At 39.7% G+C, this 13,420-nt stretch overlaps 1 protein-coding gene across 1 annotated transcript in view; it reads right to left on the bottom strand.

Moving 5' to 3' along the window:
- Nucleotides 1-13,420, bottom strand: part of rpa1 (replication protein A1) — a 36,932-nt gene that overhangs the window by 11,797 nt on the left and 11,715 nt on the right. The window contains exons 12-13 of the mRNA XM_058744421.1: nucleotides 12,857-13,005; nucleotides 3,473-3,605 (exon numbers count right to left, since the gene is read on the bottom strand). Of these exons, the coding sequence (XP_058600404.1) occupies nucleotides 3,473-3,605; nucleotides 12,857-13,005 (282 nt within the window). The remainder of the gene's footprint in view (nucleotides 1-3,472; nucleotides 3,606-12,856; nucleotides 13,006-13,420) is intronic.

Below are 13,420 nucleotides of genomic sequence, written 5' to 3' on the forward strand. Positions count from 1 at the left end.
AAAGCAGGTCAGCAGAAGGAAGCATGAAGTGCTCCAAAATTTCTTGGTAAACGGGTGCAGTGACTTTAGTTTTCAAAAAACACAATGGACCAACACCAGCAGATCACATTGTACCCCAAATCATCACAGACTGTGGAAACTTAACACTGGACTTCAAGCAACTTGAGCTATGAGCTTCTCCACCCTTCCTCCAGACTCTAGGACCTTGGTTTCCAAATGAAATACAAAACTTGCTCTCATCTAAAAAGAGGACTCTGGGCAACAGTCCAGTTCTTCTCCTTAGCCCAGGTAAGACGCCTCTGATGTTGTCTGTGGTTCAGGAGTGGCTTAACAAGAGGAATACGACAACTGTAGCCAAATTCCTTGACACGTCTGTGTGTGGTGGCTCTTGATGCCTTGACCCCAGCCTCAGTCCATTCCTTGTGAAGTTCACCCAAATTCTTGGTTGGTTGTGCATCTTTTTCTTCCACACTTTTTCCTTCCACTCAACTTTCTGTTAACATGCTTGGATACAGCACTCTGTGAACAGCCAGCTTCTTTGGCAATGAATGTTTGTGGCTTACCCTCCTTGTGAAGGGTGTCAATGATTGTCTACTGGACAACTGTCAGATCAGCAGTCTTCCCCATGATTGTGTAGCCTAGTGAACCAAACTGAGAGACCATTTTGAAGGCTCAGGAAACCTTTGCAGATGTTTTGAGTTGATTAGCATGTCACCATATTCTAATTTGATGAGATAGTGAATTGGTGGGTTTTTGTTAAATGTGAGGCAAAAATCACCACAATTAAAAGAACCAAAGACTTAAACTATTTCAGTCTGTGTGCATTGAATTTATTTAGTACACGAGTTTCACAATTTGAGTTGAATTACTGAAATAAATGAACTTTTCCACGACATTCTAATTTATTGAGATTCACCTGTATAATTGGACTACATGACTCCAAAATAAAGTTCTTGCTGTTTGCAGATGATCTGGTTCTGCTGTCTCCAACAGAAGAGGGTCTACAACAGAACCTAGACATCCTGCACAAGTTCTGTCAGACCTGAGCCCTGACTATTAATCCTAACAAAACTAAAGTACTAACATTCCAGAAAAGACCCAGACTTAAGGGAGAGAGACAATTTCACCCTTAGTACGACCAAAACTGAATATGCCACAAACTACACATACCTCGGGCTGAAAATAAGTGCAACTGGTAAGCTAAGTTTGGCATTGAATGAACTGAAAGAGAAAGCAAGAAGGGCCTTTTATGCCATCAAAAAATCTATCCAAATTGAAGTACCAATTAGAATCTGGCTCAAAATATTCCAATCAGTCATAGAACCTATTATTGCATTATATGGCAGAGAAGTGTGGGGTCCTCTCCTAAATCACGAATTTGAAAAATGGGACAAAAATCAGATCGAAACCCTGCATGCTGAGTTCTGTAAGAGCATCCTCAGAGTACAGAGGAACACACCGAACAACACATACAGGGCAGAATTAGGCCAATACCCTCTACTAATGCACATTGAGAAACAAGCCATTCAATTTTGGAAACACTTAAAAATGAGCGACCCCAACTCTTACCATTTTAAAGCCCTTAAAAACCATGAAGTGAACCCTGAAAAAAGTCCCCTGATTCAGATGGTCCTGAAGCTGCAAAAACAGACTAACATGACTAACATGACTAACAACATCCAGCATCAGGACACTGAAATATTAATCCACAAAATTCGGCCCAACCAAATTATAAAAGCACAAAAAGAAGATTATCTAACCTATTGGAAAGAAACAACAGAAAAACAAAGTAAACTTGAAAGTTATTTGGCCCTAAATAGGGATTACACAACTGCAGAATATCTGCGTACAGTGAAAGATTGTAAACTAAGAAGACAAATGACGAGGTACAGACTGAGCAGACATACTCTGACTATAGAGACGGGCAGATATATCGACAGCACTGGCTGCCCAAAGAGAGCCACATCTGCCCATACTGTACCCATGGGGAAGTGGAGACAGAGCAACACTTCCTCACCAGCTGCCCTAACTATGAAGAAATTAGAAAGACATTTTATCCCAAATTTGAAACGTCAAACTGACTTCAAAATGTTAAACAAGAAAACAACTTCAATATTTATTAGGTGAAAAACAAGATTGTATTTTACTAGCAGCCAGATACATTGACACCCGTCACAAAAGGAGGGAGGAGTCAACAAATCAGTGATGCGCCCACAAACACACACCACACTAAATTTTTAATTGTTCATTGCACCCCTTTGTTACATGTTCCTGGGGACGGGGTTTATCTGGGTCTGTGACATATCGGACCCGGGAAGTAGTTCGTTGTAGTCCCTTACCAGCCGTTTTTGTAGGCATTAAACTTCCAGAATTAAAAAAAAAAATATCTCTGTTTGCATTGAACTTTCAGCGCTGCAACTTTGCAGATATTGTTTATGCTCAAACAGCAACATTACACACTAACGTTAAAAAGTGAAAACGCAAAATCAACCTCCCCTTTAAATTCTTTTGCTGTGGTATTGAAACTGTCACCTATGATTGCCAATTAATATAATATAATCTCTAGTACTGGTATCAACTATTAAAACACTGGTATCACGACATACCTACTCCTCCATATACGCCAGAAAAAACAAAAATAGACAGCAGACAAGGTCAGCTTTATTATGCAGCTTATCTCCAGTATAATCTCTTAATTATTAGGCTTAGTAAATGGAGTCCTGCTAATCTCCATTCTCCATCTCCAGTGCTGAATGTGAGTAATGCTTAAGCACACACCTTGGGAAGATGGGAAGGGCATTACAATGAGTGATTAATGAGCAGAGAGAAAAGTAACAGTGTAGCTAAATGACTGCATCCCTGTCTCTTTTGTTTCAGAACACGTGTCACGCAGGACCGACTGATTACAACTAATCAGATGAACAGACAATGAGACGCCCTAATAAAGTGATGCTCCACAAGACAAGGAATTCCTTGTTTTCATCTTGTTAGCTTTTTTTTTTTTGCACCAAAACTAGTCATTTTGATATGGCCATTTTCCACCCTCTCTGTGCCCCTTAGAATTAAACAGACCATTCATTGCTGCAGTTTCGCTATGTGTATAGAAGTTTGCCATATTCTACATTATAATAAGCACTGTTAATGTTTAAATGTGGGCAGTCAAGTGTTTTAGGTTTCTGATTTTAGAAATTCGCTATTTTAGAATGAGCCAATTGAAAAGATGATCTTTTTAGGCCAGAAAGATTTGATTCCTCATGACGAGACCCCTATAAAAATATTTATTTTTTATAGAGATTTAAACTTAATTTCATGTAAATATTATATAAATAAATGTAAATAAAATTAAAATGTAATTGCGTAATTGTTTGGAAGTCTATTCTAGTGTGTTCTCTTCTCAAAAATAAAAAATAAAAATGGGGGAAAATTTTTTTTGATTAATTTGAGGCCAATCTTAAATGTGTGGGCTACATACTTTGTCTCCATGTCCTAAGTGCTCATTCTTGACTTCCGCCAGGGTCTTCCAGTTTGTGTTTCCACCACCACCACCAGGTCCTCTCAACTCAGTCATCGACTGTCCATCCATAGCATGTCCTTCCTTATCATACCTGTTAAATACACACACAAAAAAAGGTCAGCCTCTAATGCTGTCAATCATCAAAAAATAAATCCGTAAGACATCTGTTCATCTCTACATACAAGGCAATAGCTCATCTGTTCAGGCAGATAAGTAGCTGATATCTTAACTAGATCTACAGAGAGAGAGAGCTAGGGAAAAACAGCAGCGGTGGTCACAGAGACGCTGGGGGCTACTTGTGAAACGAATCAACAGTGTAGGAATGGTTCAGGGAGATGGGGTCAGGGCTGCAATGGTGAAATCAGAAACCCATTTTCACTCACGCTCCGGAGTGGCTGGGAAGACAGAGGTTGGAGAGAGAGAGAGAATAAAAAAACAACAAAGCTCACTCAGGATGAAGCAGTGTGTCTGAGGAATCGATACCGCATTATAATCTAGAGACCGTAGGCCTGGTTACCAGAGGGGTAGGGTGGATCGGTAAATACAAGGGTTCAGGGCTTGTTCTGGGTGGCACGACAAATTGAAAATATCCACGTTAATAGACAAGCGTGTGGCCATGGCTGCTTGTGCTTTGTTTGCCATGTGAAAAATGGGTTTAATTCTAAAGCACGGTCTCTACCTTAGTTTTCAGCTGCTTTGTTACATCACTGCACTTACGTACTTCCCAAAATAACTTCCTAAATATAGTGCTAGTTGTGCATTGCAAAAAGGTTCAGCCTACTTCTGATTACATTTTTTTTTTTTGTCCCCAGCACACTACAATGAAAAGTGGATATTCAGAAAAGGCAAGCGTATTCATACGAAAGTGACGGGAACTGATACTGTGCTGGAATAAAGCAAGAAACTAATTGTGAATCTTGAGAATGACTAAAAAATAAACAATACCGCAGAATAAAACAAACGCTTCACATGGCCAAGACTTGATGGTGTGCGGTAATTGGCTGACTGAGCCTGAATGTATGGATGACGGACGGTGCCATCGAGGAAAGCAGAATGAACACGGGAGGAGCAAATTGGAAATGGCATGTGCTTTAGAGCAGTGGAGTGACAGGCTGGCGCTCAGTGCAGCGTGTCTGAACTGAGCAGGGTAGACAACAAGAGGAAAGCAGCGAGATTGAGCACTGAACGGACTGTCACATGTCAGAGGACATGAAATACTTGTGACAGGAATAGTAAGAGAGGCAAGAAAATTAAGAATCTATGAAGGGATGTCATTAACAAGTCTTGGTTCAGTGCTGTTTCTCAGTAGCTATGAAAAATTGTGGTTTTAAAAAATGTGTGAATAAACTATTTGAACAACGTGTCAATATGGTATAACTAGGTCCTTAAACTAACCAAAAATGATAATTGTCATTACTCGCCCTCAAGTCAATCCAAACCTGTAAGACCCTCATTCATGTTCGGAACACAAATTAAGATATTTTTGATGAAATACAGGAGCTTTCTGACCCTGCAGAGACAATGCAACTGAAATGTTCAAGGCCCAGAAAGATAGTAAGGACATCATTAAAATAGTCCATGCGACATCAGTGGTTCACGAGTCATGGTAATCTCCTAAACACGCAGCAGACTTGACACAGAAGAGAAGAAATTGTTGAATGAAGGCTCTATTTTTGCTTTCTTTGCGCACAAAAAGTATTCTTGTAGCTTCATAACATTACAGTTGAACCACTGATGACACATGGACTATTTTAACTATGTCCTTACTAGGGATGTGCGCTACGACTAATTTGACTGTCGTTTAAACTAAAGTTTTGTATCCAACTAGACTAAAAGCTAGAAACCCCCCCCCCCAAAAAAATGGCAAAAGAAAAAAAACTGCGCGTGTATAACAGCCTACACTTAAAATACTTAAAGGTCCCATGACATGCTGCTTTTTGGATGCTTCTATATAGGCCTAAGTGGTCCCTAATACTGTATCTGAAATCTGTTTCCCAAAATTCAGCCTTGGTGCAGAATTTCAGCCACTATGAGCCAGTCCCACAATGAGTTTTACTTAGGACGTGCCATTCCTGTGTCTGTAGCTTTAAGGACGAGAGAGGCGGGGCAAGGTGGAGGGTGGGGGTGTGGCCTTAACCAGCTTACGCTACCATGTGCTAATGTTGACAGTGGATGTATCGCAATGGCTCGCAGACACGCAGTCAATCAAGCTTTTCAGTTTGACCCAGAATCTGATCAGGATGGAGAAGCACCGGATGAAGAAGTTGCAACTCAGCGGCTACAGCAGGACGTCTCCGAATGGTTAGTTTAAAATATTGTGTCTGGATACGGTACTTTAGTTGGTTTGTTTATGTATGCTGTTACAGTTATTATCATGTAGCTAATGCTAGCCATAGGCTCGGATGAAGGAACTAAAAAAAAATACTTCAGTGTTCATTTGTACATCGAAACACTGAGCAACTGCCATGCTTCGCTCATTTGCAAGCCATGATGTCTCTTGAGGAAAAAAAAATATTGCGCTAACCTCGCATGGTAGTAGCTCATTTTCTCATGGGCAGGCAAAGCAGAGAAAGGGGAGGTAACCTTCCCCCGTATGACGACATAAAGGGAAGATTCCAGATTGGGCCATCTGAGCTTTCATTTTCTCAAAGGCGAAGCAGGATACCCAGGGCTTGGTTTACACCTATCGCCATTTCTAGCCACTGGGGGACCATAGGCAGGCTAGGGAAACTCATATTAATGTTAAAAACCTCATAAAGTGAAATTTTCATGCCATGGGACCTTTAATCTTTACATCACACTGTCAAATCCCTCAATGAAATCTGCTAAAAATAAGTCACGATTATGCCGTATGCTTGCCTCACGTTATCATCATTTAATTTTAGGTGGTTGTTAAACAGAAAATAAGGAAGAGCATACACTCAACATAAACCAGTGCATAAACCATTATTTATTCAGATCAGCTGGAGCAATGCAGAAATGGAAAATAGACTGACAGAATTCTTCATTTTCATATAACGTTAGCCAACATATTAAAACAAGTCAAAAACAATAGGAAAGTTTATCAAGGAATAGCATTAAAACGGCTTTTAAAATTGTACTTCATCTTGGCTATATTGTCTAAAAACAATGCTGGTTTTACTTACTCAGACCATGCGCATTTGTTCAGTGAATATAACATGTTAACGTGGTCTGGTGAAAGACGGGACTAGAGGTGATTCTGCGCTTGAAAAAAAAATAAATAAAAACCTGCGCTCGGCAAGAACCGAAGTCACAGGCACGCAGAGAGATAACTACAAGCAAGCAGACAGTTTCGAAAAGAGCCTGGAAATCCCGCACCACCACCAAAGTGGGTCTTAAGCCCTATTCGGACTGGATTAGTTTTACAAGAGTAGATGGAGTAATGGTAATTTACCACAGGACATCTGTAATATTAATGGCCAATTCGCACGGGATAAGAAGTCTCAGTAAAACTACCAGAAGTGGGAGGAGTAACTCTATTTACGCACCGCCAACACCTCCCTGTCGTCATGTGCGTGCTACATCCATCGATTTATTAATTAAATTAATGAAATTATGACTGGATTCTGTTTGCAATAGACACTTACCTAAAGCTAACAGAAGTTTCATGCCTCTAACAAGTGCTTTCGAGTCATTAGTTTCGACCTTCTTTTTGATCTGAACAGTATGCATTGTCATATTCAGAAAACATTCGAGGTTTGCCGCAGACTTGTCCCACCACCTAGAACGCAACTGAATGTTTCTTCAAGCGTGGAAAAAACGCGGAAAACTACTTTTAAATAGGAAATTACGAAATATTTACGTACATATTTACAGCTGGTCTATTTGCACGGGATTAGTATTACCTGAGGTAATTCTTCCGGACCTTTTTACAGAGGGTCCAAGTCACCGTAATCTTTACTGACATTGTCCGTAATGATTACTGAGATGGCACATTCAGACAGGACTAAAATCACTGAGAAGCTCTGGTAAAAATTATTTTACCCCACCTCCCCATGTAAAACTACTCCCGTCCGAATAGGGCTTTAGAGGAATAGACGGCGCGAATGGGATCGCGGACCGCAGCGAAGGGTTGTAGTGTATGACATGATTGATATTTGCTGGCTTTGGCTAGCCTGTATTGAATATAATTACGCATCGCTCCAGTAGAGTTATTGTAAGCTGATTTGACATAACACAGTTTATACAAAACTTTTCCGTTTCCTTCTAATTCAAAATAATCCCACACATTGCTGGTTCTTCACGTGGCCATTTCGAGCTCGCCGCAACTGACATGAAGAAAACGCCTGCGAGGTCTGAGGTAAAAATGTAGTTTCCGCCCAGATACACTTTTAAAAATATTTATACATTTAAATATTTTGATATTTATTATTTTTTTTCAAAAGTTTTATTTTAGCTTGTTGTTAAAATGTTTTAAATGTAATGTTAAAATTATGGTAATTTTTTCTCTCTCGTGTAATCGACTATCGATTTCAGTGTCAACTAGCAGGAGCTGTACCGTTTAGTCGACTAGACTCGCACATCCCTAGTCCTTACTACCTTTCTGGGCCTTGACCGTGGAAGTTCACTTGCTGTCTATGGAGGGACAGAAAGCTCTCAGATTATCAAAAAATATCGCCACATCCCAATACAGTGTTCAGAAAGGAAATTAAGTGTACTACGGAACCCCTAAAGGGAATAAATAGACTACGAAAAGGATAAAAAAATTTCAATACTTTCTCTCGCAATTAAATCGTTGGGTAATTATACTGTATATAAATTGCGGGCATCAGGGAGCCACTACTAATATGCAGGGCATTGAAACCGCTCTCATTTCACTTTCGAGATTTGCGATCACACAGACTCTATACTAAGGAGCGGCAGTACTTACCATACATTTTACAAAATTAGATATTTGTCAGTGGTGCTCAGTATCTGCAAATCATTCGCCATTGTCCTATCAGTCATCTCTCCTTACTCTGTGTATGTGGTAAGTAACTTTCATGTGCTGTAATTTAACGGGCAACCGCTAGCTAGCGGCTAATGTCCCTTTAGTGGCTCCGTAGAACACGTTATTTGTTTTCCGTGCCTTTCTGATTTTCCGTATTCCGTGGGGTTTTCCGGATTCACGCTTTGGTGCACACCTCTTTTTACAGACAAAAAAAAGGCCCATTTGTCAATAGTGTAGTTATATAGCATAAAAGTCATATTTTAAGTTGAAAACAAGTAATATTTAAGATATCAGTATAAAACTACTTAAGTTTCAGTTTGTTTCTCACACAATGCTACTGTATGGCTTCAGAAAACATAGAATATAAACGCACCAGTCATACGGACTGCTTTCATAGAGCTTGGCAGTATAAATCCTCTTCTGCTATATGGAAAAGCTTAGACATTCTGCCTAAGATCTCCTTTTGTGTTTCACAGAAGAAAACAACACTGGGGTGGAATGATATGGGGTGAATAAACAATAACATTTTCATTTTTGGGTCAACAATTCCTTTGACCTGGAAACAGCACGGCAGCAATTGTTCTCTTGAAGCTCACTGTACAGTACAATAGTGTTCCCCGAGGAGAACTTTGCTCATGGGTGAGCCAAGCGGAGACCCCCAAAAATTTATTTAAACAAAACCAGAGTCACAAAAACTAGTGACCCTCGCTTAATATCTCAAATTGAGTTTGATGGAGACATCTAGTGTAAGTACAGGGAGTGCAAGCACAGACAGACTCCTGGGTGTGTGTTGCTTTATTCCGCATGCTGGTTTGAAGGCTCTGACAGGTGGGGTGGAGGCAGGAGAGGTTCCGCTGCCTCTGAGAAGACTGTCGAAAATGAGCCAGTCAAAGTAATTGGCAACCTATGAGTAAGAGCGCATCAGCGAACGAGAAAGAATGATAATGAACAGGGCAAGAGTGGCAGGGTGAGAAGGAACGATGGGAGGCATGACTGATGGTGGAGTATGAAGTCCACTCTGCAGGAGCAGCAGACTGAAAGTGGTCCTAATCTCTGACGCCATCTATTGGACAAGAGACGACTTACATCAAAACGCTGAGATCCATTATCTAGTATCATTAAGGGTTAGTTTATATACTAGTGTATAGAAGCTTCAGCCAAATATGTAAACTGACTGCTACACTAAAAACAACCGAAGCAACTACCCTTCAATTAAATATTTTTAGAGCTAAGCATTAAAAGACCCACAAATGTAAAATTCCATGATATGCCCAGGTTCTCCAAGTGAGAATTACACAAAACTGACACTCAATATTTACACACAAAAAAAATTTAAAACGTAAAATGTTTATCCATTGGTAAGATCTATTAAATAAGATTATTAGCATTTAATAAAAATCACAAAAGTAGGCAAGAACATGCATTAAATATTCCTTCAATTCCTGCACTATAACTTTAGAAGAAATACAACACCCACATTATCAACACCAAATTACACAAAGTCAGAAACACTGACAGTAAAGCATCACGGTGACGACGACGACGACTCCCTATACTGAGCTCTGGAGCGTGAGAACGAAGGAACCTCAATCAATTAGATTAATTGGACTGACTTTAAATGGCAGACAACATGTGTGTGCCCCAACATGTTCAACTCAACGAGGACCAGACTTCAAGGTTAAATCCCACTGGGCCTACAGCTTAACAGATCAAAGATGGACATCGTCATTTGAGTCAACATAGTACTATGTTCACACATTTTACTTCTATAATGTAAAGCATTTCCAAGTAAAACTGTTTCCAAAACGAGCAAAAATTATTTATATGACAGATGGTTGGAGAGGGGCTGATAAACAAGAGTGCTTAGTGACAATCAAAAAACTTCAGAGGCAAATTGCTTAGTCAAAAGCTCTTTGTATAAAGAATCAAACAGTAGCAGTATTTGGATTATATAAGCTGAATATTTACAAAAGAATATTTATTAACAGTAAGTGCTATAAAAAAACATGAATGTACAGTAATAGTTTGTTTCTCCAACAATTGGCTGTAAAAGATGAATAATACTATTTATGGACTGAAAAGAACTGCACTTTTATTTATGTGGTACATTATTTTTAACCACTGGTGGCAGAAAAACGGACTGCTACAACAGCTGTAAAATAAAGCTACAACTTCAAGAGGTCTCAGAAGTAGAAAACTGGCACAGTGTGTCAAGTGGCTGAATGAGTCCTCATGCTGCAGACCTCAACAACACCTCCAGGTTCAAAACAGCACTTACTGCAGCTCTACTAATTGAAGGGCATCTATCGATTCCACAGTGGCCCGCTGGACCTTCAGAAAGCTGGCCAAGAGGCCATGCACTACACATTGGCCCATGATTTGAAAGCTCATTATCTATGGCTCTCCAAGTGAGAAGAGGACAGACGTGAGCCCAGAGACTAAGCAGTTGAACTTACCTACGACTGGATCAGCAAAACTCAAGTTCCGAAACGTCACTGACAAAGAGCATTTTTAGCCCCTCAAAATGCAAGGAAATATGCCGGTCCAAGCCCTACGCACAGCCATGCATAGAAACCAGATGCTTCGAGCTGGCACTCTGGGACTATAAGGAAAGCTGCTGTGAGATCACTACCTCTCCGCTACCTCATCCCGCTGTGTTCAGTCACATTCCACTACCCTCATTATGTAAATGAAGCCTACAGATCCCCCCAAAATAATTACCCTCTCAAACTTGCAGACTAGAGGCTGGTGAAACAGAGGTTTTAATCGCTTGTCAAAATGTGAAAAAAAAAAAAAAAAAGTGGCAGAAAAAAAAAAAAAAAAAAAAAAAAAAGAGCGAAATTCAACTCTGCAGCCCTGTTATGCAACGCTTTCATCTTATTTCCCTTCAAGGCTGGGGGTCTGTGTTACTGGGAGGTAAATAAATGGAGCACATGAAGAGGAATTGATTGAAACCTGCAGGGAGAATGAAGAGACACTCGTGGATGGCTTCAGCCAGGTGGGCTGTTAGGTGGCAAGTATGGATTGTTAACAGGTAGGGAGGAAGGATTAGTCAGTGTGGCACTGTAACAAACAGGGTTAAGTGAGGTTGAAGGCTGAGCAACAGTTCATGACCATGACCAAGCACACGGACCATTTAAAGGGATAGTTCACTCAAATTAAAATGATCATTTACTCATCCTCATTTTATTCCAATTAAACCTGTATGATTTTATTTTATTTTAAAGAACGTTGGGGTTGAAACAATAGTAGACCCTTAAAAAAAAGAAAAGAAAAAAAAAAACGCATCAAAATGTCTTTTCTTTAGAGACAAAAAACCACATTGATTAAATGCTATTCAGTAGAGTAAATGCAATTATGCATGCAATTATGTGTTCATGTCACTTCATAGTCTAATACATAAACACCTAAGGAAGTCAAATGTTCCCATTGAATTTGGCATCTTTAACGCTCTTTTTTTTCTTTTTAACAATTATAAAACAGGCCAGAAGTGGAATATATTTTCTATTTGCGAATGGAACCATAATGATTTTTCATTTTGCTCCATAATGAAAATTTTATATATGAATATACAAATTTTAGTGGTGCACCTCATTATTCGTATTATTTTATGAAATAATAGAAAATGTAGTTAATAATGCAAAATTTGTGAACCAAGATGATTCCCGTTCAGCTACCACATTCATATAAAACTCTACTGCAATTTGAAAAGTGCTTTATTAAACACTTCATTTTTTTATTTATTTGACAATTTCTGTTTGCAACAATGACTGTTGTTTACTCAAATAATCACAATCTGGTGATTATGTAATGACTGTGACAGGTCTATCTGAGATATTTTAAGCTTTATAATTATTAATTTGGCACACCTAAATTGGCAAGAGAAGGCAGAGGAAAACATTAAATGAGTCATAACAGTTTTTCAATTCCTTCAGTAGCCAATAAGAATCTGAGGATTAAGACAGCGCCTGTACTCCAAAAACACAGGCAGCCATCATATACTGCCTTGTATGAAAGTTCAGTGCCGTCGTATTCCCCAGAGCAGAAATAAACATTCCTGTTCTCAAAGGAACCAAGTCACACGAGTCCACTAGGGGAAACTGAACATCTTGGCAAGGGATTAGCCATGATTTGCATTCCTATATCAGCCTGAATGCAAAGCACACCAGAGCGCCACTGATAGAGCTAATCTTGATATCAAAGGCATGAGCATGCTCACCCTCTCGGAGCTCTAGAGTGTGCATTTTAGTGTCTGCTCTCTGCTTGTCCCAATTCTCACAAGTGGAGAAATAAAAACAGGAGCGCATCAGAACGCATCTGTTTCATCTAGGACAAACACTTAACAACAGATGCAGCGTATGGTCTCTGAAACCGAGAGAAAAATCACTCACCATCCCCGCAGTTTATATGCCTCGGGAATGTCAGGGTTGATCATGACCGTGCTGCTGTAGAGAGTGGAGAGAGAACGCCCACCAAAGTCAGACAATCTTGCTCCCTTAATGGCCAAGATAGGCTGCCCACTGCCATCAAACGTCTCTGCCTGGAGAGTGAGGGAAGGAAAGAGAAATAGTTAAGCACTGAACAACTGCACATACTCCAACAGTGTGACATTTTTCTTGCAAGCACCAGTGCAAAGGATCTAAGTATTTTCCATCTAATTGTGGTTTTATGCATTTGGTCTTTTATGGCAAATCCTGATTAGATGAGAATGGCTGACATTCCAAACAGAAGCCGACATCTGGCAGCTGTAATGGAAGAGGGAAGTTTCTCCCAGTGCTTGACAAAAACATAATCTGGTACAAGATCAGAGTGTTTAGGGCTGGATGTCACTGTTTGCATGAGGATTCCAATCAGCTGTGATACACAAATGTTTGGAGTCCATAATTTATTTTTATATTTTCTTTTTCGAAAAGTATTAAGAAACTAATACTTTTATTCAGCAAGCATGCATTAAA

This window comes from Onychostoma macrolepis, chromosome 15, assembly GCF_012432095.1.
Source record: "Onychostoma macrolepis isolate SWU-2019 chromosome 15, ASM1243209v1, whole genome shotgun sequence".
In the NCBI taxonomy this organism is placed as follows: Eukaryota; Metazoa; Chordata; class Actinopteri; order Cypriniformes; family Cyprinidae; genus Onychostoma; species Onychostoma macrolepis.